The sequence below is a fragment of the Ooceraea biroi genome, chromosome 12 (genome assembly GCF_003672135.1).
Source record: "Ooceraea biroi isolate clonal line C1 chromosome 12, Obir_v5.4, whole genome shotgun sequence".
NCBI classification, from domain to species: Eukaryota; Metazoa; Arthropoda; class Insecta; order Hymenoptera; family Formicidae; genus Ooceraea; species Ooceraea biroi.
In genome coordinates, this window is record NC_039517.1 from 10446969 (window position 1) to 10471855 (window position 24887).

Consider the following 24887-nt stretch of genomic DNA (forward strand, 5'->3'; position numbering starts at 1 on the left):
TTAGTGTTAATAAGTGTGCGTTTAATTTAGGTTTATATAAATAAGCAGTTCAGCATTTAGTATTAGTAACAGAGCGGTTTCAGCGTTTAGTATTAAGTGTGTATGCGTGAAATTTTAAACATTTGATATGTAATGTAAAAACTCCCGAGTAACAAGTATCAAGCCAATACGGATGATTTTTAAAATTACGACCGCCATATTCAATTTTGCATTTTTTATTTCAAATGCGTAATTAGCGACCTCAATTTATATATAAACAAGCGGCTTGAGCTTTAGTAGGCGTGTGTGCGTGTATTAAGGAGCAGAGGCGAGGTGCTACGCTGACGAGATCTAGCAGCGCCAAGTATTTTATACTAACTAAATATTATTTAATTTCAATAAAATGTTTACATTTTGTAGTGTAACCTCTTTTATTCTTTTCTATTACGTTTTCTATACCTTTCATTGTTAGAATTCAAAAAAATTAAAATTCAAGTGATAAATGAAAGCTATACTATCACTTGGGTTGGAAGAGGAAGATCCTTGAATGACAATAAAAAGATATGTATCACTTAGTTTTTATTTTTTAAAAGTAGTTGTACGACAATACTTGTTCAAGACAATTTATACATATATTCTGTTTGTAATTGATAATATATTATCACTTGGGTTTTTTTAAATAGTTGTACAATAATTACTTTTCGAGATAACACATTCTCTCTGCAATTGGCGCAATGTGAAGATTTCATACATTTTTGTGAAAAAATACTCTAATAATATTTAAAGAGAAGTTTCTCAAAAGGTCCGAAGACAATATTTTAAAATATTAAAGATACTACTACTGAAATTTATTGGAAGCACAAAGATACTTTAAAATAGACTAAAATAGACTTTTTTTGTCGAGGTAAAGATAAAATATACTACCACTTGGGTTTTTTCGAGGCATAAACCATGCGTATACTTGGCGTTTTTTTTAACTTTTTTAAGAAGGTTATTTTGTACTGATATCATTTTGTAGTGTTAACTTATTTTTTTACCTTTTTTAATAAGATAATTTTCAGGGTTGGGTACCTTCATTTTTTTTAACTAAGTTAAGTTTAAAGTTAATGACTCAAAAATTAACTAAGTTAACGTTAAAAGTTACTTAAACAAAAATTAACTTATTTAAAGTTAAGTTAAAAAATTAAATTAACTTATTAAAGTTAAAAGTTAATTATGCAAAACTATTATATTTCTTTACGTAATTAATGTTTCAATTATAAATTCTTAGTTTAAATAATGACTGACCTTATGAAATAGGCTTCGCGAAAAATAATAAACATATACGATAAACATATAAGATGATTATTGTCTATTATAAACTAAAGATTGAGATTCGTAAGCGCTCTATTCAGTGTTGCCAGTTTTAAGACGCGGCGCACAGTGAAAGAAAAGGCTCTGTTTCTGGACAAAAATCTACCGACAGTCCAATTATCAACCGAGTTAAAAAATGTTTTTTAACTTACTCGTTATGAGTTCTTCTACAACGTACTACTGCTAATTTTTCAAGATAAAGCTGAAATTCAGAATGGCGCATCCATTATGGTGGTCAAACATATTAAACTCCCGTGATGGTGAATATATTACCTATCTTATCTACGTATATACAGACTTTTAGAGTCACTGAATACGAATCTGAAATCAAATTGTTTAAATTCAGAATAACATTCGATATGGCAGTTAAGAAAAACGAAATTTTTCTTATTCAGTAGATCTGCACAAAAATTGATATCTAAGTTTTTGGGATCGCTAATTACAAATCCGTAATTTATAGTTCAATTTTCAACGAGTGACTGAATTTTGCATTATAAAGTATTTTATTAATAATGCAATACTTAATCCCTTTTACTACAAGATATGTAAAAATGTATATGTGTGCGCACACGCGTGTGTGTGTGTGTGTAAAAGGGTTCTTATCTATCTTTTTATGCTTTTTGTGTTTTTTTTATTTTTAGATTTTTATATATTGTTTTTGGTGACCCTAAAAATCTGTATATACGTAGATAATATAGGTAATATATTCACCATCACGGGAGTGTAATATGTTTGACCACCATAATGGATGCGCCATTCTGAATTTCAGCTTTATCTTGAAAAATTAGCAGTAGTACGTTGTAGAAGAACTCATAACGAGTAAGTTAAAAAAAATTTTTTTAAATCGGTTAATAATTGGACGGACTGTCGGTAGATGGTTGTTCAGAAACAGAGCCTTCTCTCCCACTGTGCACCGCGTCTTAAAACTGGCAACACTGGCTCTAATAGCGCTGCCAACCATTTTGACGATTTTTAATATTGATGAATGATTTGTAACTTGTATAAAAAAAGTTAATACGTTAACGTTAATGCCTTAAAAATTAACTAGTTAAAGTTAAAAGTTAATATGTTTAAAATTAACTAAGTTAAGTTAAAAGTTAATAACTTTTTAACTTAACTTTTAACTGTTTAACTAGTTACTACCCAACCCTGGTAATTTTATACTGATTATATTACGTCGTTACGTTAAGTTTCTGTTCTTTCAGCTGAAAGATGAAAGATCGCTTTTATAACGCGTCGCGCCTAACAAACGTCTTTTTTATTTTGTTTTATATCCTCGATAAAGAATTAGAGTATGTGAATACAATGTACATTGTGTTATGCTAGCAACACAGGCGCGCGCTATTTTATTTTTCAATATTAATAATGTTTTCGAACAATAATATTCATCTATTATTTATTATATAATAAATAACACAAATCCTATTTTAAAAAAGGCGTCAAAACAAATTGTCAATATAACCGCACTGACAGCCACTATGACATTTTGACATTCGCAACACGAAGTTCAAGTCACACGAAGTTCGAGCCAAGCGAGAGAACCAATCAGCGTCGCGGAAAAGAGGCCTCAATATTCGATAAAAAAGAACTTCACGAAGTTAACACGCCTCTTTTAGAATAGGATATGTCGTTACGTTAATGTAATAATATCCTCGATATAGAATTACAATATCTCTGCTCGTAGGGCACGTAGGCAAAAACTAAAACACTTTTCTTATGTAAATCATACCCAAGCTATCGATTGAGCCTACTCAGAACTTGATCAATTCAGTCGTTATTGAGATCTGATAATCTCGGGTACTCGCAGTTCGCCGACTCGCGTAAAAGATTCACGGTGCGGTCCCGCGCTGCGCGTAAACTTGGCGCGAGACACTACCGTATCTCTTGATCATAACAAAATTACTTTAAAAAAAAGGTACAAAAAAGCGCCAAGTACGTGACCAAAGAACACATTCAAAAATGAATTCTATAAAACTAATGATATCAATTTGCGCCAACTATGAAAATGGATATTTATGCAAATCAGAATATCTATTACTTTATTATTATCTATACTACATACAGACACATGCATATGTACATACATGATATCGCCTATGAATGCGGGAGACTTATTTCAATACAAATAAGTATTTAGCGCGCAGACTGCATAGGAAATCGTTTCGAATAACTAAAACGCATTGATAAAACGGAACGCTGTGCAACAGTAATGCAGTTTATGCGTTTCATGCGATGTACTTGGTGCGAAACACTACAATGTCTCTTGACACACACACATACACACACATGCACGCACGCACGCACGCACGCACACAATAGGGTGAGGCAATAACTTTGTCCACCTCGAATATTTCCGTTATTTTTAGAGATATGAAAAACTTATAAGTACGAAAGTTTTTTGTACTATTAAGGGAATCCTGATGAAGTCGTCTGTTTTACCATGAATTTTATTCCAACTACAATTCTTTTTGGCTGCATAGAACAACAAATCCTTTTCCACAATTATAATACACACAGAAATGCATTGTACTTGACTAGACTTTATGTTAAAAACGAAAAAAATTTCGAAAATTACAGTTTTGTTACCGACTTGGGGCTTGCCTCCTATGATAATATGCTTATAATATATAAGGTGCGCAGTTTGTACGTACAAAATGAGACCTAAGTACAAAGAAGACAGAAGGGAAGAATATAAAAAAGCTTTTAAACGAGGCTTCAAAGGTATAGTAAAAAGGATAGGTTGGAATAAAAATTTTGAGAACATGTGCATCTCTAAAATCGTGACCAAGAGTAAAACAGGGCACAAGATTAGGTCCTTGATATCGTGCAAAAGAATTTCTTTTATCGTACGAAAGGATTTTTCATTCTACGCAACCATTGAAAAGATTTATTAAAAAAACTCATTCGTTCCGTCGGTAATACAGACGACTCCAGGATCCCCTTAAGGAGGCCATAATAGGCCAAGGTTACCTCTATTTTTTAATGGCATACTATACATTTTTATTCTTAGTGCAATAAAGTATATGTTGAGACGATTTCAACGATCTATAATAAATATGGTCATTCAGCATTACATATAGGAATAAAATAATGATTCTTATCTCATAAGAGGTGTTCGAAATGATGTTGATGTTTACATCGATGCAACACTGCCATCTTTGAATTCCTGAAGCACGTACACTTCTTAACATTTTCAGACTGATTTTTGCACATGCAAGAATTTATTGCTTCATATTTTATTGCGTGGTCGGTCTTTCTTGGTACACAATGGTTTTTAGTGTTCCCCATAAAAAATAGTCAAGCGGTGTTATGTCGGGCGCACGAGCTGACTATGAAATTGGTCCACGACGTCCTATCCATCGATTCGGGAAGATTTCATTGAGCGTAGCTCTTACACTATGTCCATAATGTGCGAGGCATTCATCATGTTGATACCACATCACCATATCAGAAAATATGAAGCAAGGAATACTAATTAGCCTTCGATCAAAAGTGGGTTACAATCTGATTTCTCAATTGCCCACGTTCAATTTCATCTTGAGTAATTAAGATGTTCACTATAACTGACGAAGATTATATCCTTCAAATGAGTATGGTCCCAGTCAGCCAAACCTGCGAAGAACAGACATTGGCAAAATCTGTTCGACAAAATATGTGAGTAGAGAGGCCACAGATTGGATACAAAATCCACCCAGTAAGCACACTGTCAGCAGTATGCCGACAGATTGGCAGCAGATATGAAGCAGAATAATGCAACAGATCCGGTACCATCTGTGTCCGCATTAAGCTTGTGTTCTGCCAGTAGATCCTGCTTATAACATGATCTGACAGCAGATTGGCAGCAGAAATAGAGCAGGATCTGCGCAGTGTAGTTGGCAGCAGATTAGCGACAGAAACCGAACAGAGCCTGCCGACATAACCTGGCGCCAGGTTGGCGGCTGAAACCGAACAGGATCTGCAGCTTTTGACACTATTCAAATTTACACGGCTAGGAATATGCGTTTTCGCTCCGCACCGCTAGGTGGTGAACATGTTGAGTTCCTACTCGACGTTAAGATTTAGCCTGACAGTTATATAAGTTAATATACGCGTCTTGACATAATAATATTAATTTTTCTAAGAATTTTTGCACTTGCGGCATAGAGGTTCTCATGGACAACGTCACACACGCCGCAAGCAATCTGAAGGCATTAAATTTGCCTATTTAATCAAATGAAGTATTGATTAAAAAAAACAGATTACTTTACAATAGTGGACCAATATAAGAAATTAATTCATACCCCACATAAAAAATTAGATTTATTTGTTAACCAATATTGCTCCAATAAATTTGTACTACTACGGCACTTTCTCGCAGAGCCTGCTCGATTTCTGCTCCCAATCTGCTGCCAACTACACTGCGCAGATCCTGCTCTATTTCTGCCGCCAATCTGCCGCCAGGTTATGTCGGCAGGCTCTGCTCGGTTTCTGTCGCCAATCTGCTGTCAGATCATGTTATAAGCAGGATCTGCTGGCAGAACACAATCTTAATGCGGACACAGATGGTACCGGATCTGTTGCATTATTCTGATTGAATCTGCTGCCAATCTGTCGACATACTGCTGACAGTTTGCTCACTGGGGTGTTACGCGAATTTAAATATTTTGTACGGAATAAAAAAATTTCGATGATAACATAATGATTTTCTTCAAACAGTTCGGCAAGACGATCTCCACGAGTGATTTTAGGGGTATGGATATCCTACCACCGAACGAACTATGGATTATGGGTGATATATTCAGTCATATATCGTTATATGTTTGTGATATATCTTAGAGACCGAAGGTATATATAATATTTTCAAAGAGAATGCTCTATATCCTTTCCTCAGCATTAATACTGTATTACAAGGTACCATTTTTCTGGATAAACTAAGTTTGTTATAATAAAACGCATTGTTTTCATACCATATAACAGTCGTATACATACTTCCACCTTTTTTTATTCCACCTTATTTATTGTTATAAATATATGGATACCACCCCGAGTTATAAAGCGCGAGTTTAATATGTACTTTTTCTATATAATAATGTGATCCTTAGTAGACGCACATACACACTAAAGTCCCTGACACAAACAAGAGTAGCCATAATTGTCAATCGATTTAGTTATGCGTCAATCTTCTTTTTCTTAACTGCATGAACTGCATAATTAATCCCTTTATATGAGGAGAGAGAGAAAGTATACGACAGGGGATTGAATACTATACCCTCACTTAATTTTGTTTTGCAGTCATCTATGACAAACAAAGATTAAAAACAGACTTTAGTCACAGCACACACAGGTATTTGCGTGAATAATTGTTACAAGATTGAAATTAATAGTAGAATCATTTTGCTGCACGTGAAACTTACATTTTTCTAAAATTCGTTCAATTTCATCAGGGGCGATAAACTTACTCCACTGATGACTGCCACAAGGTACACTTTTCCAGATATATTCTGCTATTATAATAGCACCCAACCAAGACGCCAGAGTTTTGTTTATTGTGGTCACGAAAATTGATCCGCCGGGTTTCAGAATCTTTACGCATTCCTGCAAAAAATATTTATAAGCTGTTTTATGTCCAGTGTGTGTGTGCAATATATCTGTTTGATTGTTCATTGGGTGTAGTTCCGAAAAGTACTCACCCCCGATTTTTTCGAAACTCAGTATTCCTACATATTTTGACACGCTAATTACAAATATCATAGTGAAAATTGGTGACTATTTGATTTTCATGGTGAAAAGCATGAAAATCCCATACAAATTATAGTTTTTTATGCTTATCTCAGTAAATACGGACAATCATGATAAATGTTTTAGACAAAAGTTTTAGATCTCACAGAGATAAACATGTTAGGTTTCATACATTTTCACTGTACGAATAGTAGTTTTCGAGGAAATCGAGTATAAAGACAGTAACAGCGTTATACTAAAAATATGAGGCTTTTCTTCGGAAAGGGACAACGCTCCGATTGTGATATACTTTTGTAGATATCCTCGAGAGGTCATGGTAAGGTCAATGCTCGAACGCTATCTTCGGCTTTTAAATAGTTACAAAGATATAAGCAATAGTATACCTGAGAATAATAATAATCGACAAAAGAAAACGGTAGTTATTTCGGGTGCAGTTCCGAAAATGACTTACCTCCGATTTCGATGAAACTTGGTAAAAACCTTCCTTTATGGTCAAAACGAAAGCCCTTAAAAGGATTTTGTCCGACTAATATGGAAAGATCATTTTTCACCCTCAAATACCAGAAACTAGAATTTGACTGTTATATACTCTTATTATTATGTTACATATGAAAGAAGTTATGAATTGAGTTAGATTATATGAAAGGAGGGTAATTATTTACAATAAAAGATAAACAAGACGGACGACCTTAAATAAAAAATCGGGGTTGGGTTGGGTTAGGTTATTTTTAACAGTAGTGGAGCCCCTCCGTAGGAGGAGGGAAACACACGGTATCCACGCATGTACTTTGCAAGACGAAGGACGACCTTATATAAAAAATCGGGGTTGGGTTGGGTTAGGTTAGATTTAACAGTAGTGGAGCCCTCCCGTAGGGGGAGCGGAACACACGGTATCCACGCATGTACTTCGCAAGACGAAGCAAAGTTCATTCTAATAAGTAAGTGTCAAAATTAGATGTAGAGTAAACATTGCTTTGTAAAAAAGCACCCCGGTTTGTGAGAGGCGAGGGGACTCACGGTAAAAAAACACCCCGGTTTGTGTTTTACGGGCCACAATACACTATTCTGTGCAGTTTCAAGAAAAACAGTGAGGAAGAGACTTTCCTTAGTATTATTCTCTTTATACTCGATTTCCTCGAAAACTATTATTCCTACGGTGAAAATGTATAGAACTTAAAATGTTTATCTCTGTGAGATCTAAAACTTTTGTCTAAAACATTTATCATGATTTTCTGTATTTACTGAGATAAGCATAAAAAACTATAATTTGTATGGGTTTTTCATGGTCTTCACCATGAAAATCAAATAGTCGCCAATTTTCACTATGATATTCGGAATTAGCGCGTCAAAATACGTGGGAATACTGAGTTTCGAAAAAATTAGGGGTGAATACTTTTCGGAACTTTATCCGTTTCATTTGTTTAATAATAATTATACTCAGTTGTACCCACTGAGATATAATAATACTGGAGTAGGCACTGGCTGCCATACTACGGCCGTTAGTGGAAAATGGCAGAGAGACAGAAAGATATTTCAGGTCACAGTGTCTTCCTCCGATGTACGAGACGCAAGCGCATATCACTCGCAGTGCAAGTCGGTACGTTTCATATTGACTGTACAGGACCTGAATTTCAACTACCTCACTCTTTCCGCACCAGCCGAGCCAGTGTCCACTCCAGTATTATTATATCTCAGTGGCTGTACCTTTAGAAACAACTCAGGATCTGTCACGTGTTCCACAACCTCAGAAGCTACAACAGCGTCGTATGATTCTTTATTATTCTGAGAAAACTCTTCTATAGTTGTGCAGAAATAATTAACTCGATCCGATATAGTAGGATCCAGTTGCACATGCTCTTTAGCAATATCAATCAAATCTGTAGCTGCATCAATTCCAGCCATCTGTGCTCCTGCTCTAGCCAGAGACTCGGTCAATATACCACCACCACAGCCAACATCCGCGATTTTGATTCCGTTCAACGGAAAAGCTAGGTTCTGTGATATGAAACCAGTATTGGCCAAACCTTTTCTAACGAATTCTACTCTGGCGGGATTAAATGTGTGAAGTAACCTTGGTTTTCCTTGGTTTTCATCCCACCATGAATTCTTCCAAGCAGAGTAATGATCGATCTCCTTCGGATCCACTGTCGAAATCGCGTTGGCCATTATGTTAACGCATTTAACACTTTCCTGTGTCAATCAAATGTGTAATGTCAGAGCTTCTTGATCAGTATTGCTGACTTCTGAACAAACACTTTATAAAAATATGACTGAAAGTAATCATGATTAATTAATTTTTTTTAGGATCAAAGAGGAAGCAAATACAGTTGTATAAAATTTGGACAGAATAGCTTACTGTATTGAACAATGTGATTAAATTGAAACCAAATATAATTTTGATTTGTTTTAAAAAACACTTTTTGATAATATATTGGGATGCGTTCTGGGCTTTTATATTCGCTCTTGGTCGCGAATGCAACGCTGGACACGGACAATAATCAAAATAATGACTCTGGAATTATTGATAGGATAAACTCTGAAGGTGTTACCTCTAATGTAGCCACCACGTTTATGGATAAAAATAAGTAGCAGCATGATATAATATCAGCAGGAGGTGCACAAAAAAACTTAATATGATGCACTATACAATGCAACTTGTTCCAAATGACATGAATTTTCATTTTAGTTGTTATTTCTTGGGAAACACTATCTATACAGTAGATAAATAAACATACAAAAGTGTTTAATAATAAGGCGAATAGCATATGTATATATAGGGATATTTGCACATTCTCTGTGTCCCTCTTTTTTCCTCGTTCTTTCGTCTAACCTGATTACATAAGGTATTATATAAGGTTACACGGTATATTTTAAACGCGATTTTTTATTTGAGTTTATAATATAAAGTATTATAAGATTCATTAACACTTTGAGTGGCACGTCAGTCATATTATAACAAAATTACTTATTGTAAATAAAGGTACAAAAAAGCGCCAAGTATACGCCCGAAGAACACATTCAAAAATGAACTCTATAAAACTAATTATATCAATTGCGCCAACTATAAAAATGGGTATTTATGCAAATCAGAAAATCTATTACTTTATTATTATCTATACTACATACAGACACATGCATATATACATAGATGATATCGACTATGAATGCGGGAGACTTATTTCAATACAAATAAGTATTTTGTCAAAATACTTGGCACTGCTAAACCGAATTATATGTTAATTGCCTTAGTATTTAAATCCTTATAATCTAAAGATTATAATAATACTCGGAGAAGCAATCTAGGTATAATTGTGATTTTAACAGTTATATAAGGCAATATATCATGGTTTTTTTTAATCATTTTACGGCTATGGATTGACCATTAACAGAAAAGTTTAGTTTTCTATAAGAGTATTTTAGAAGTGTTGAAGCGATCTGTAGTGTTTTTTTTATCAACATATCTTTTTATTAGAAAATGGCACGCAAGAATTTTCAGTGTGTCATTTCTCGCTTCTGACGTCATATTTCAACATGGCCGCGGCGACAACCCAGAAATCTTAAATGTTAACTAATGTTTCATTTGAGCTTTAAACTATGTATTGAAATGTTTATGAGATGTAAATTTAAACATGGAATTGTGTATGAGATGTTAACGACTACGTTTGATAAAAGTTCGGAAAGTGTTGTGTGATGTTTTCGGAATGTTGAAAACGTTCAGGGGATGTTTTAAACAGCAGTTCACAGTTGCGTTTATTACATGTTTTCTTATTGTTGTTGAAATGTTTGTAAGGTGTTTGAACTGTTTGGCAAGAGTTTAAGAATTTATTCCTAAACAATTCAAACATATATAAAGTGTTTTGAAAGTGTGCGTGTGTCATTCATGAGGTGTTTGTTCAATGTTTTGCCAAACTTTTTTATTGATACAGTGATGGCCAGCTAATTAAGGACATGTCTGTTGCGTACAAATTAATCTATTGCAAATAGATGAACTTATCTTATTGTTAGATACTTCTTGTATAAAAAAGAATATTCCGCCATCGCCGCAAAATCCGCCACCGTTGCAGAGTCCGCCGCCGCCACCAGGTCCGCCGTCATCACCTAACACTTCGAAAAATTTAATTATTATAATGTACTAATAGAAAATAAATAATTCTAAATATATTTTTTAAATAAAATTAGTATATTAAATTTTCCCATTCTTAAACTAATATATAAAAAATAGATACAATTTATTTTATACAATGAGTACACTTTCACAGTAACATTAATGCGGTTTATAGTAACAAGTAATTATAATTCTTTAAAGGTGATGTTCGCTTATACCCAAGATTTATAGTGTTAGCGTAGCGTTATTATACTTGTCATCAATAACTTCGTAAAGCATTTATACAGCATTTAACACCAGTAATTAGAACAGCAGTTGTTATTAAACCAAAATATCAAATTAACGTTTCTGGATAACCATACTTAATGTAAGATAGGCGTATACTGATCGCAACAAACTTCCGATTGCGAAACTCGACAAATATTTCCATGCAGGGATGAGTTGGCATTAAACCCAACATTTTATAACGATTGATATTATCGATAAGGATATAAGAATATTACTGTGTTAATAGAAATCACAATCAATGCAAATGCACCATTTCCTTATAATACGGCGTGAAACTAACGAAGACATAATACGAAATGTATATATTTATTCGTAATAGATGCCCCTATATGTTATGTTATGTTTAGAGCACTCCGTCTTGTTTGTTCTCAAGCGTCAGTATTCCTTTCGTTGTGGTGAGATTTAGTCACGATTACAACGCTGTAGTGTATTTAGAATATTTGAGGATTGTTTGCCAACCACAAACAACTATCAGAGTTTCTTAGTAGTTATCTAAGCCTTAAATCTTCAATATGCAGGTAACTTAATATAAAAAATTCACGTAATTTAATCGTGTAAAAATATAAGGAGATAGTACATATAAATTAACGTAATCTCAGTTTGAAAAACAAAATATATCTATTAAGCAATATAATTATTATTTCTCTGAATAATATTCTTCAACAAGCATTCTTTTTAAAATTATAGATATTATTATTCGTATTTATACAAGATATATATATATATATATAACTAAACTTTTTCTTGAATTTCCTTGATATATATCAGTCACAACATACAAGGATATAAAGTAGCTTTGTTAAAAAGTATTAATGATATTGGGGTAATTGCTTTTCTTTTCTTATTATTCAAATACTACAAAGAAGTTAAATATTTCCTATGGAAAGCACACCTCAGGATGACTTTGATATTGACACGTATTATTTGGTTCACGATCGTTACTTTAACCTTCAGTATGATAAAGTCGATGGCATTTCAAACACTACCAATAAAGAAACATAAGGAGAGATACAACCATATTAAAGGATATTAACATTTATTATTCTTTTATTATTAAATTTGTAGGTTTTTGAAATTAATAAACTGTGTATAGTCGTAGAATAACATTTTATGTCAGCGATCAGCATGGTACAGTCTAAACAGTTTGACAAATCTATCAATGATAGAGTATATCCTATACTAAACATGGAATGGAACTGTTGTAAAACTTAGCAAAGAATCAAAGCTACATGAATTTATACGCTAATTGATAAAATACTATCACTTTACTAACGAGGGAACTAACACAACTGTCCCTCACCGATTTTGATGGGCTTTGAATATGTTGTAGAGCATCGAAAAATATTAGACCCCAATTTTTTTTCTGCGTATCTCAACGTTTAGGGGTTGAAACAGCCCCTCGAAGATAGGGGTAAATTAAAAAATTTGACATTTTCGAAAAATGTGAATACACCGTTGTAAAGAGTATAAAATACTATAAAACTTTTGTATAAAACATTTTTTCATATATCTTATATTTTCAAAGATATTCGCTAAAAATGAAAAAATTCATTATCTTCAAGGGGTTGTTTCAACCCCTAAACGTTGAGATACGCAGCTAAAAAAAATAGGGGTCTAATATTTTTCGATGCTCTACAACATATCCAAAGCCCATCAAAATCGGTGAGGGACAGTTGTGTTAGTTCCCTTGTAAGTTAACGATTATATGATTTATTAAAGGTGAAAGTTTTCCAAAACATGAAAAACTTTGGGTAGCATGTTGCTTTTAAAGTTAAATCTTACGCAGGGACGTGTGTCAATTTGCGTAATACCTTCATTGGTATACAATATGATATTTGTCAATATAGATCAATTCAATTGAAGACAGCAATAACTTTCTACCGATTTAATAGGATGTTTTAACATGAAAAAGTATTTACAATTTGAGAATAGGAGAAATAAATGAAAATAAATAAATAATAACATTGACAGAAAATAAGGAATAAAAGAAAACAATTTAGCAGTATCAAGTTGCCATATCAGTATGCACTGCTTAACAATTTTATTGTTTTTAACATTTTTAAACATTTTAACATTTGTCTAAATAAGTACGGCTAACATTGTTCAACAGGTAGTTATTTAAGGTTATGACTTTAATACTGTATATTAAAGTGTAAGTCCTTTCATGATATTTCAGCAAAAGGTAATAATTACCCAATAATTAAGGAAAGAGGAAAAAGAAGAAAAAACTTTCGCATGAGAAAGATGTATACTGTATTTTGTTTATATTTTATATTTTCTAAGAATAAATCGTTTTACAGATATTTCTGATAAAAATGGGGATCCCTTTTTTTCAACTGACCTTAAGTGGTATAATATGCATCAATGTGACAGTACATATCATTAATGACAAGCTGAATGTTAATGCATCTAGTTATCAATTATCAAAAACCATAATACCGCAACATTATAAAATAAGCATGTCATTACTAGAAAAGATAGGCCAGTTGGATCTTGGTGAATGTAAAATCGACATCAAGATTTCTGAAGCAACATATAACATAAGCTTGCACTCCTTGGACCTAGACATATATAAAGAGCAGACCAGCTTAATTAGCGAGGATGGTATCGAATTTAAACCTGTAAACCACATATCCAATTTGACAATGCATATTCTAAACTTGCAGTTTGATAATGAGATGCAACCTGGGTTTTATAAGCTGTTTATAAAATACACTGTCAAAGAGTCCCTTAGAGAGAAACCTGGCTTTTTTTTACAGACTTTTGGATCAAAGAAATGAATAAAACGTGAGTAAATCTACTGCATATACAATCAATGAAATTTTGCTGATTCTGTAAATTCTGATAGAGTTAATTGTAACATAAGTAAATTCAATAAACTGAAACCTATTAAACATAATGAAGTATTATATATAGTTATTATAAAAATAGATATGGCAATTAATACAGAAACCTCTTTACAACTATTACTTCTACTTTTGGACAATTAATAATTAGCAAATATTTCATTAATATTTACTCGACACATAATGAGACATTGAAAAGTAGTAGAGATTTTATTGACCTTCCGTATGTAAGCTATTACTACATGTACTAACTTCCGCGTTATTTTAATCATATGCATATTGTAAATTACTCTCATAAATTGTAATCATCGTATTGTGTGTGTGTGTGTGTCATATGATCTCCAAACTAAAGTGCATACTTCGTAAGAGCATGAAAAACATTATAACAATATACCAAAGAAAAATTTTTATAATAAATAGGTAATAAATATAACTCATCAAATGCAACTGATGCTCTGCGGTTACGTTTCTAACATGAGAATTTTATGATAAAATAGAAAACCTAGAATTCGTAGAATGCTGATGGCAACAGCATTCCAGTCAATTGAAGCCCGTCGAGTGTTTCCTTGTTGGGACGAACCGGCTCTAAAAGTAACCTTTGAGATTAACGTTAAGCATCATAAAAACTACAAGGTCTTATCAAATGTACCGGCAACAAGCGTTAGAAGAGATGGAACTAAAGAAAACTACCTGTGGACAACCTTTAACATCACTTCCATGATATCTACTCGTGATGTGGCAATTGCTATTACTGATGCATTGGGAAATTCTAAAAACTTTGATATTATCAACCAATGGAGCAGATTTGATGTTCACCAATATGCACCTATACAATTTGCAACTGATACCATGGCGCACATTTCGATTCAAAAACGCGATTTTTTCGATTTCACAGTAGATGTCAATAAATTTCAATTAAAACAAATTGTAATTCCGGGTATCGAACATGATGTTATCGGAAAACCGAGCCTTATAATTTATAAGTAATACAATTTTTAAATAATTATTACTTTTTACTAAGAGTTTCTTAGTATCTAAGTTACATTCACTATACAAAAGCCATTTCTATCTAGAGCTTTCAACTTTTTCAAATGTTTCAAATGTTACATTTTTAATAGATTTTATTGCATATATTATACATATAATAAGATATAATAAGTTTATATTATAATACAAGAACGAAAAACCTATTGATATAGTCTAATATATCTCTTCATACATGTGTCAACATATAGCACAGTGTTATGCGGAGTAATTAGAACAGATTATTTATTTTAGAAAATATTTTTTGTTTTAAAAGGGAAGTTTGTTTTTCCAATTTTTAAAGATTTCTTCGTTTTTCCGTTTTCTTTGCAATTGAAGAACGAAGTCTAGTAAGAAAAATCCACTGTGTCATACATTTGCTTCTTAATTGAGAAATTATTGGTACATTATGTGATAAATAAATTTACTGAATCATTAAATTACAATACATTATTGCGGCACAGATATTTTACGCACTTCATTTGTCTGACTTTACTTTGCAGAGAAGAACTTTTTATATCGACGTAGAAATAGATACTGTTGCGCACAAAATGGAATTAGCACGTGCTATAACACATGGAATGATGCATCACTGGTTAGACTCTGTAATCCCACCATTCTGGTGGTTTCACCAATGGTTAAACGAAGCATTTATTATTCTCTCCTACACAGAAATTCTCAATAAGGTAATTGCTTAATTTTATAATAGAAACCGACGTATAAGATTGAAACACAATGAGATTGGTATGACAGTACAAACAAATTTATTACTTGTCATATATTTTCTATTTCCATTAGAGTAAAGATTATCTGAAGAGTAGATTATCTGAATTTTTAATTAATCATGAAATTTTAAGTCTAACAAGTAAACCTCGGGGAATATATCAGACGCCGATTTTTTTCAAAGTTTTTTACAATTGTTCCTCACGTCAAGCTATGAAGAAATCTGTCAAAATTTTTAGCTCAAATTGATTTTTTCAATTTTTTATAAATTTGTTAATTTTACGCAAATACACGATTTTACACACGTTAAAAGTTTAAAGTTGTTTTAGCAGTTTTATTTCTTATGACATAGTTGTACACTTTTTATTTTACTTATGTTCAAAGTAATGTCGGAACTTTACACTACATTTTATGAAATAAAAAAACTGAAATATAAAAAAAATAAAAATTGTTTTTTATACTTAATAGTGGTATTGTTTTCGATGCACCAAATTCATATTAATAACGTAGAAATTTTCATCTTTAGGTTTACCCGGGATGGCGAGTGCGAGACTTGTTTGCGGTTCAGATTCAACATGAAGCTTTGCATTTAGACACAGATTTCTGCCTAGAGCCTCCTTACATCTACTATTAGTACTCCATCTGAAATACAGCCACTTTTCTCTTATTTGTTTTACATTAAAGGTAAGTTTAAATCTCTTAGTAAGATTAAAACTATAGTAGAAGAGTGACTAGTAGATTTTTTAATATAAATAAGTGAAAAAGGTATGAAATATCAAACCTGATTATAATTACATGCACATTGTACTTACAGTTTTTATTCTTACAATAGAAGAAACATGTTTTCATATTAAAAGATAATAATTTTTAATCAAGCGGCTCTGTATCTATAGTTGCTGCACATTAACTCTGAGTGGTCGTAAAGATAAATTTATTTAAAATGTTATTATAAATACAGGTTCTTTAAAAAGTATGCGTCTATGTAAACTTCCTTGGGTATATTGTATGATTACAAAATTAGATTCCGTATAGAGAAACGATAATAAAAAATATGCGTTGCAGATACTTTGAATTACATTTTTGATAAAGTCGATATAAAAAATTTGCGCTTATTGAAAAAGTACTTCAAAACACTTTTCGCGCTGATATCGACGTATCCATCGATTCTACAATAATAACAATTAATTACACGTTAACGATACTTTTACTGATTTGTTTCTCCTCCCTTTTCTTGCTCTTGCTTTCCTCTAAGATTTAGAGGATTAAAGCACTTAGGTAATTCTATTTTTATATTATTATACGAGTCACAGATCAGATTAGTAGCGCCAAGTATTTTGCCAAATTTTAAATAGCTTTCATTAGCGCAAATGTCTGATTTCACTTTTTCTGTCGGAAAAGAAAATCAAATAATCCATAGTGTGTATGCATTTCGCGCTTTTCCTTAGAAATTTGTAAGATGCCCTTTATACCTTGTAACCCAGTGAAGACGACCTAGTCACAATGATATCAAAATTGCATCACTGTAGTTCGGTTTTACTAAAAAGTTTTTGGTTGCTATCTTCACTTACAATTAGTATATATATAGTGAACGTTCTTGATATAAAGAACGTTCTTGGCATTAAGAAGCTAAATCTTTGTGCTTCGCTAGACACAAACGTTCCCAACTTTCTAAATTATGACATTCATTTATTTTGGACTTGCTCTAATAAAATACCATCTCTCACAGCCCATATAGGAAAAAGTAAGACACTTTTTTAATATCAAAAGAGCTAGTCTCTAACCCCCTAAAAGTTTTAGAGATAATAGTTTTCCAGAACTAAAACTCTTCGTGTAAATGGTCTCGCTACGACCTATCGCAAAGCTTACTTTTCTCTAGCGTGAGTACTTCATTCACAAGACTACTGTGTTTTTAAAATTCCTTAAATGATTATACAGTAGTTAAAGATATTGTGTATATATATATATATATATATATATATATATATATTTAAATATATGCAATCTTTATTCTAGCACCTGCGATGTTGCGTATGTTACAACATGCAATTAGCCCTCGGGGATTCAAGCAGTTATTTACAATGTATTTAAATATATCGTAAGTAAGGCAATGTATGATAATAATTAGCTATATACACGAAATAAGACTCGAAAGTACCAGTATGTATTTTCTATATTTCTAACATTTTACTTCGTTACTCAACAATTTTGTAAAACACTATCAACTATAGAATTTTATACAAGACAAACATTTTAATGGTGCTTTTATAATCAGCAAACGTGTTAAACATAAATGTAGATTACTTTTTTATAGTTTTTATAGTTTGTTAATGCTGCATCTTGTTGGTATAAAACATAATATATTTTATAAATTTTGTCAATTTAGGTCACTGTCAGCCGATAATTTTTTATTATTTACACGTAATTTTTTGATACCCGTTCGTTTAAATATATCTGAGCATACTTATATCTCGATAAAAGATTTAATGGAGCGGTGGATAACGCAAAGGAGTTATCCTATAGTGGAAGTGATACGTACTGATAATAGTACAGTATTAATAAGGCAATATCCTTATTACTTAAATAGAGATCGTATCTTGCCCAAGAGATGCATACCTATTACTGTTACCACAAAAGAGCACATAAATTTTTATGTTACTGAACCTCATCGATGACTGATTCCATGGTTACAAGAAAATATTACTGTTCATATTAATGAATCTGATTGGATAATAGTCAACTTACAGCAAACTGGTGAGAAGAAAATAGTTAATTTATAAATCTGCTTGTCATAAATATATATATATATGTGTGTGTTACGCGCACGCGTATGTAAATTTTAGTTTTACATATTTCCAGTACCGAAATATTGTTATTTAAACCAAAATATTTTTAAGTAATATGTTTGTAAATATAAAAGTTCAATTTAGTTTGCCATACAATTGTCGTTATTAAAGAAGTCTCAATACAGAAAGACGACAACATTTGAAACCGTATTATCATTGTGTACAAGTCCTATCGTATCCAAAATAAATTTTCTTTCTGATATAGCTTGTGGTCACTATAATATATTAAGAAACACATTAAACTTTATGGAAAATGCATTATGCAAATACAAAATTTTTCAAGTTTTTCACATTTTAAAAACAATATATTCTCAGAAGTTATGGATTTCGTAATTCTTACACTTTTTTACATCTTCAAACCTTCTCTAATAAAAGCTTACAAAATTTTAATTCCTTGTGCATTACAAAAAGAGATGTTGCAACCGTTATTTAAAGGTTCGTCTACATAAGACGCAGAACGCGAGTCGCAGGTCGCAAGATTGGGTCGCAATCAAGACGTATCTGACAACTATCGACTATTTTCATTTGATACATTTGCGACCTGCGACTCGCGTTCTGCGTCTTATGGAGACGAACCTTAATTGAAAAACAATGAATTAATATAGTATGTTTGTATACAACAGGATACTATCGCGTAATGTACGATCACATGAATTGGAAACTAATTGCGAAGTACCTGAACTCTAAAGAATATACACATATAAACATACATGTTCTTAATCGTGCTCAACTCATCGACGATGCGTATCATTTTTGGGTGGCAAAGCGGCTTAATAATGAGATGTTCATGGAAATCACCCAGTACTTACACCAAGAAACAGATTACATAGCATAGTATCCCATGTTTCAAGCTCTCAGATATATATCACAATTCTTACCATTTCAAGAAATTGAACCTCTGAAGGTAAATAGTCATAAAATATTTTGCTACAAAAAATCTGCATAGGAATAGTTATTGTCGTTACAAATGAAGCACGTTATAAATAATAGTATAAGTGTGATATTAAAATAAACATTTTTTTCTAGATCCACGTGCAATACATTTTGGGAGCGCTGCTTTCTCAAATAGGCTACGTGGAGGATTCCAATGAGACGGATCTCAACAAGAGGCTGCAAGGTGGGGATGTACTTTCGGTGTTTTGGAATGTCAGGGTAATGCCACTGAAAAATTGCAGGAGCATCTGAAAAATGGCAGCAGGTAACTTCTACCAAGCACAAGTAATCGCATTTTATGTTGTTATCTCTCTTCGGAATCTCATATAAAAGTCGAAAAATTATTTTGCTCAAGTATGCAAAACTGTCTGCAACTTTTCAGAAAATTATTAGAGCATATTAAAATATGGATATAAAAATTGCAGCAGATTGTTTATTAACAACACTTTGCTTATTAACTGTAGTTCTGTTACATTCATTTGTTGCAAACTGCATTTATAAATGCAATATGCACATAATACTAGTAGAAACAGGACAAAAGCAATAATGTTTTCATAAGTTGAAAAATTCTGATTGACTTGCACATCCAATCTACTTCAACCATTGCACAGATTTGTTCAATTTGCTTTTATCAGATTTTGTTACAAAAATTTGTTAAGTTTTAACCAACATCGTGTCAATACTACGGTGTAACATACTTTGAAATTTTATATGTGAAACGTCTTCTGTTCGTCAAGTAATCTTGTAGTAATCTTATTAACTTCGCAGAATCTGTCCTTTTCCTTGTCAATTTTATTATTTAAGATATAAATTAAATGTACATGCGGATTCAGTATTTTTTTCTTTATATTATTTAATAGAGTTTCGCCAGATTGGAAAGACTGGGTATATTGCAAAGGTTCTATGGGAGCGAAGGTAGAGACTTTGAACACTATGGTGAAATGTTTGTCAAGCATGAATGTATCTTTTAATAGCATTTTTGAATATCTTTCGTGCTCTGAAACATATTCTGATTCAGTCGTGCACTACTTATATAAAGTATCGCTAAACGATATGCTAAATAATATGCTAAATGGTGTCTACGTTCCTTATCAGATTGTTGCAAGGCATGCAAAGCATCATATAGGCAATATAACAACAAATTATGAGATATACAAGTAATGAAATGATTTTTATAGATTTATCATTCAGATGCATTAAATTATTACTTATGCAATACATTTCGTACTGTAGTAGTTATTAATTATGAATCTATTTTGGTTTTACAGGTATATAATTTCCGAAAAGACTAAGCTATTCAGTATCATTATTAATCATTCGCATTCCGATGATGAAATCAACAAGGTAATTTTGATAATTTTAATGTTTGTTTTCTTGTATACATGTGCACTTGTGTAACTTTGTTGTTTAATGTTAAAATCTGTTTTAGTTAAAGACATGTGTGGAAAGCATTTCAAATAGAACAAGGACCGGGGATATGTCAAAGATATCGTATGCTATAGAGAAACGCTCGTTCAATATTTACTTTTGGAAAAACAAATTAAAATAGAATCGATGAAGTAAACAAACCTAGGATTCGCATTCGGTCGGCAAAAAATAAAGACGGAGACAAGTGTGCACTTGTATGGCTTCATTAGAAGCAATATTCCGTTCGCGCATACGCGCTCAAATTTCACATGTATGATAGTGTGAGTAATAACTAATTGCAAAGTAATAACTATTGTACATATTATTATTATTATACATACATGAAGCTGTATTAGATGTATACATATACATACACCTCGTGTATTATATATATGTATATATATGTACAATCTAGAGATGTTTAGTTATACTTGTTTTATTACTATTTTGCAATGCTTTATTAGTCATATTCTTCTATTTATTATCTATTTATTTCTATTTATTTTTCATACTTGAACATTTGTTTCCGTTGCATTATTATTTATATTCTTCTTACTATTGCTCTTGTGTGTTGTTATACTTTTAGTCTAATATTATTCTTCTCTCAATTGTTTACTTTTACGTACATTTTAGAGCCCAATTACTTTTGTTTTGTTCTCTGTGGTCTTAGACATATAAAAGAGATAACCAAGGTCATTTTAGAAAACAATTTTTTAAAGATTTCATGTATATATATTTTGTTCTGAGAATATTTTTTTAAAGAAAAAACATTAAAATATTAAATTTGAGCCTATTTTTCAAGACTTTTTGTATTGAATAACCGGTTTTCGAAAATAAAGAACTTATGACCATCCATCTTGCACCAATCCTGTATCAAGCACATATTAAATTGTTTAGACAGAATAGTTCAGTGCTTAAACCTGGAACATATGTTCTTAACCTTCAGTTTGAGAAGAAAATATGTTGTAGCCATGTATCCTGTTCATAAAACATATTTAACATTTTTCTGCAAATCAGGAAGGTTTATTTAGGGCTTTAATCACAGTTAGGACATAATACAACAAGAATAAATATTTGAAATTTACGTGCTGTACTTTATAAAAATCTTTACTAAAAATTTGAAGCTAATAAATTTTTGGTAAAAAAGAAATGATGACCTTTTTGTTAAACGTCTTGTTGGTAACATATTCCATTTGTTGTAGACTACTACTCTCAACTGTCAAACATGGTTTATTTCTTTTCAATTAATTATTAAGATCGTACCCAATACATTAAATATACATTATTCAAATATTATCTCTATTTGTGATACTGTATAACTGAGGACATTCTATAAAATTTAGCCAAAAGAATCTAACTATTTACACAACTTATTTATAAAATACAAAAGCAATATTTTAGCCACACTTGATCATATTCCATTTAATCGTTTACGAAAACGTTAGGGTTTAACGCACTTGTATATCGATTTCATTTATTTCATTTTTGCATATAGTATAGAATAAAATAATATTCTTATATTATGCATTTATGTTTTCATAATATGTATAACATACCGCAACTAATATTTCACACTCCGTAACATTTTGAAAAATTTAATTATTATGAATGTAATAATAGAAAATAAATCATTTTAAATATATTTTTTAAATAAAATTAGTATATTAATTTTCCCATTCTTAAACTGGTACATCAATAATAAAATTGATACTTTATTTTATTGTTACGTCTAGAGCTCCGTGAGCTCGAGGAAGGGCGCAACCAGACGTTTCTCGAGCTTTGTAGGCACTCAGCCGCAAAAACTCGAGTCGAGCTGACCGATACGCTCCGCTGTTTTAGGGTCAACGACCTGAGGTCAATTTTACCCAAACAGTCGAAACGGTCCGCTCGTCGGTCCCTTTTAGGTAAGGGAATTGAATCTCTTTTACCAGGGATAGGACCCGTACGATTCGTTGCGAAAGGGAAAGATGGATAGAGGTCAATCACAATGAAAATTACTCGTTTTTGTTTCTTTTTAATTTACCACATTATATTTATGAATGAATAATAATTGTGTAATCAACAATAAATTTTTGCATTATGCGAATATAATTATAAAAATGATTCTGACGGGGGAGTCGTGCTTCTGCTTCTGCGTTTTATATAAGCCACTTGAAAAGGGGAAAACGGAATAGAATCTTTGTTCGACACTATTGTAGAAATGAAGATATGAGTCGGTGAAGATGCAAAAGAAAGGGGAGAGAGAGAGAGAGAGAGAGAGAGAGAGAGAAAGAGAGAGGTAAAAGCAGTGTGCAGGTTTCGCTTACTTTCTTCGAGGCTGAGGAATCTTCAAATGTTGGTCTTGGAGTCGTTGCCTCTGTTCAAGGAGCCAACCCGTCCGGAGGTTCTTCGGATCGGTGTCTAGCACTGACTCTACGTTTTTTTAATTTACTACGGTGTTCCGTGGACGGAAACAAGACTTTCGTACGTAATGTTGAATGCCGGATCCAGAAGAAGAGAACTCCGGGGCGGATCGTTCCCTTTATATAGGGCTAGAAAGGCTTAGGGAGAGGTTATTCTGATTCTGGGAATTGTTTTTTCATGAACCAGCGTCGTTGTTGTTTAATTATCACGATATCGAAGGACAGCTTTATGGTAACTGTTTTCGGGAGTTGATGTCCGGCACTTGTGATGATCCACCTTTTGACACCCCCCCCCCCCCTAGATATGACGATCCAAACGTCCGTTTCGTTACTCTGATTTTTTTTTATGTTGAGTTTCTAGTTCGCGAGTCCCCATGTGTGTCCGGATTCTTGGTATTAAAGATCGGTGAGTGACTTTTATTGCCGTCAACCGGTGACACCTTTCAAGTGCCGCCCCAATTCCCAGATCTAGAGCGATCTCCGTTATTTGTTTATATTTTTTTTCTTCTCTGCGTACCCCAGATATATTTTGTCTACTGAGTGCTTTGGCTGAGCACAGGCGCCAAGTCTCTTATTTATTTTTTTTTTGTGGAAGAGTTTTCGTTCATCACTTTGAGACATCTTTTGCTGAGACCATATAGCCCCTGCACCCGCGCAATTGCACTTGTCGCAGCGTGGGAAATGGTTCGTTAGATTATAAATTTTTCCCTCTAGGCCTATGTATTATTTCCTTTGAAAGCAAGGAACCGTGGAGTCTCCTGGACGTAACATATACAATGAGTACATTTACACGGCTACATTAATCCGGTTTAGTAACAACCGTAGTTATAACTCTTTAAAGATGATGTTCGCTTACATCCAAGATTTATACCGTTATCGTAGCGTTATTACAATTGTCATCAATAACATCGGCGTAAAGCACTATTTATACTAGGACTGTTACTTTTGATAACTTCGAATCTTCGAAGTTTTTCGAATTTCGAAGTTAATTTCAATCAGTGGAAGAACCACTACTTGTGTTAGAAAATCCTTCGATTGGATCATCTATAGTGAAGTTGAAGCCACAATCGTCTTTGATGTTACTGATTCGCATTAACATATTTTTTGAACACATATTAATTAGTTTTTATTAATTAGTCTTTATTTTCAGCATTCCTCGAATGAATTCCCCTATTCGCATGAATATATTTTTCGAGGTGTCGGATAGTTTATCGCCGGAATAGCACACGCGACCAACACACCGAAAGAATGACTCAGATTCACTTTT

General features: G+C 32.5%; 2 protein-coding genes and 1 long non-coding RNA gene across 3 annotated transcripts; 2 read left to right on the top strand and 1 right to left on the bottom strand.

Annotated features, from left to right (window-relative positions):
- Positions 1-6190: 6190 nt before the first annotated feature.
- On the bottom strand, positions 6191-9696 carry LOC105280796 (ubiquinone biosynthesis O-methyltransferase, mitochondrial). The gene is made up of 4 exons (XM_011341605.3): positions 9600-9696; positions 8755-9240; positions 6726-6906; positions 6191-6607 (listed from the first exon to the last, which is right to left on the bottom strand). The coding sequence occupies exons 2-4, from the start codon at positions 9214-9216 to the stop codon at positions 6480-6482; spliced, it is 771 nt and encodes a 256-aa protein (XP_011339907.2). The 5' UTR covers positions 9217-9240; positions 9600-9696; the 3' UTR covers positions 6191-6479.
- A 4206-nt stretch (positions 9697-13902) lies between these two features.
- Positions 13903-19830, top strand: LOC105286428 (alanine/arginine aminopeptidase-like). The gene is given in 8 exon segments (XM_011351379.3): positions 13903-14132; positions 14787-15183; positions 15816-15998; positions 16562-16668; positions 16929-16954; positions 18727-18786; positions 19502-19782; positions 19825-19830. Coding segments are annotated over 8 exon segments (1290 nt in total).
- Positions 19831-19917: 87 nt separating this feature from the next.
- LOC109611462 lies at positions 19918-22736 on the top strand. The gene is made up of 3 exons (XR_002193857.2): positions 19918-20076; positions 20672-21155; positions 21241-22736. It is a non-coding gene; the product is annotated as an uncharacterized LOC109611462 (long non-coding RNA).
- The last annotated feature ends 2151 nt before the right edge of the window (positions 22737-24887 follow it).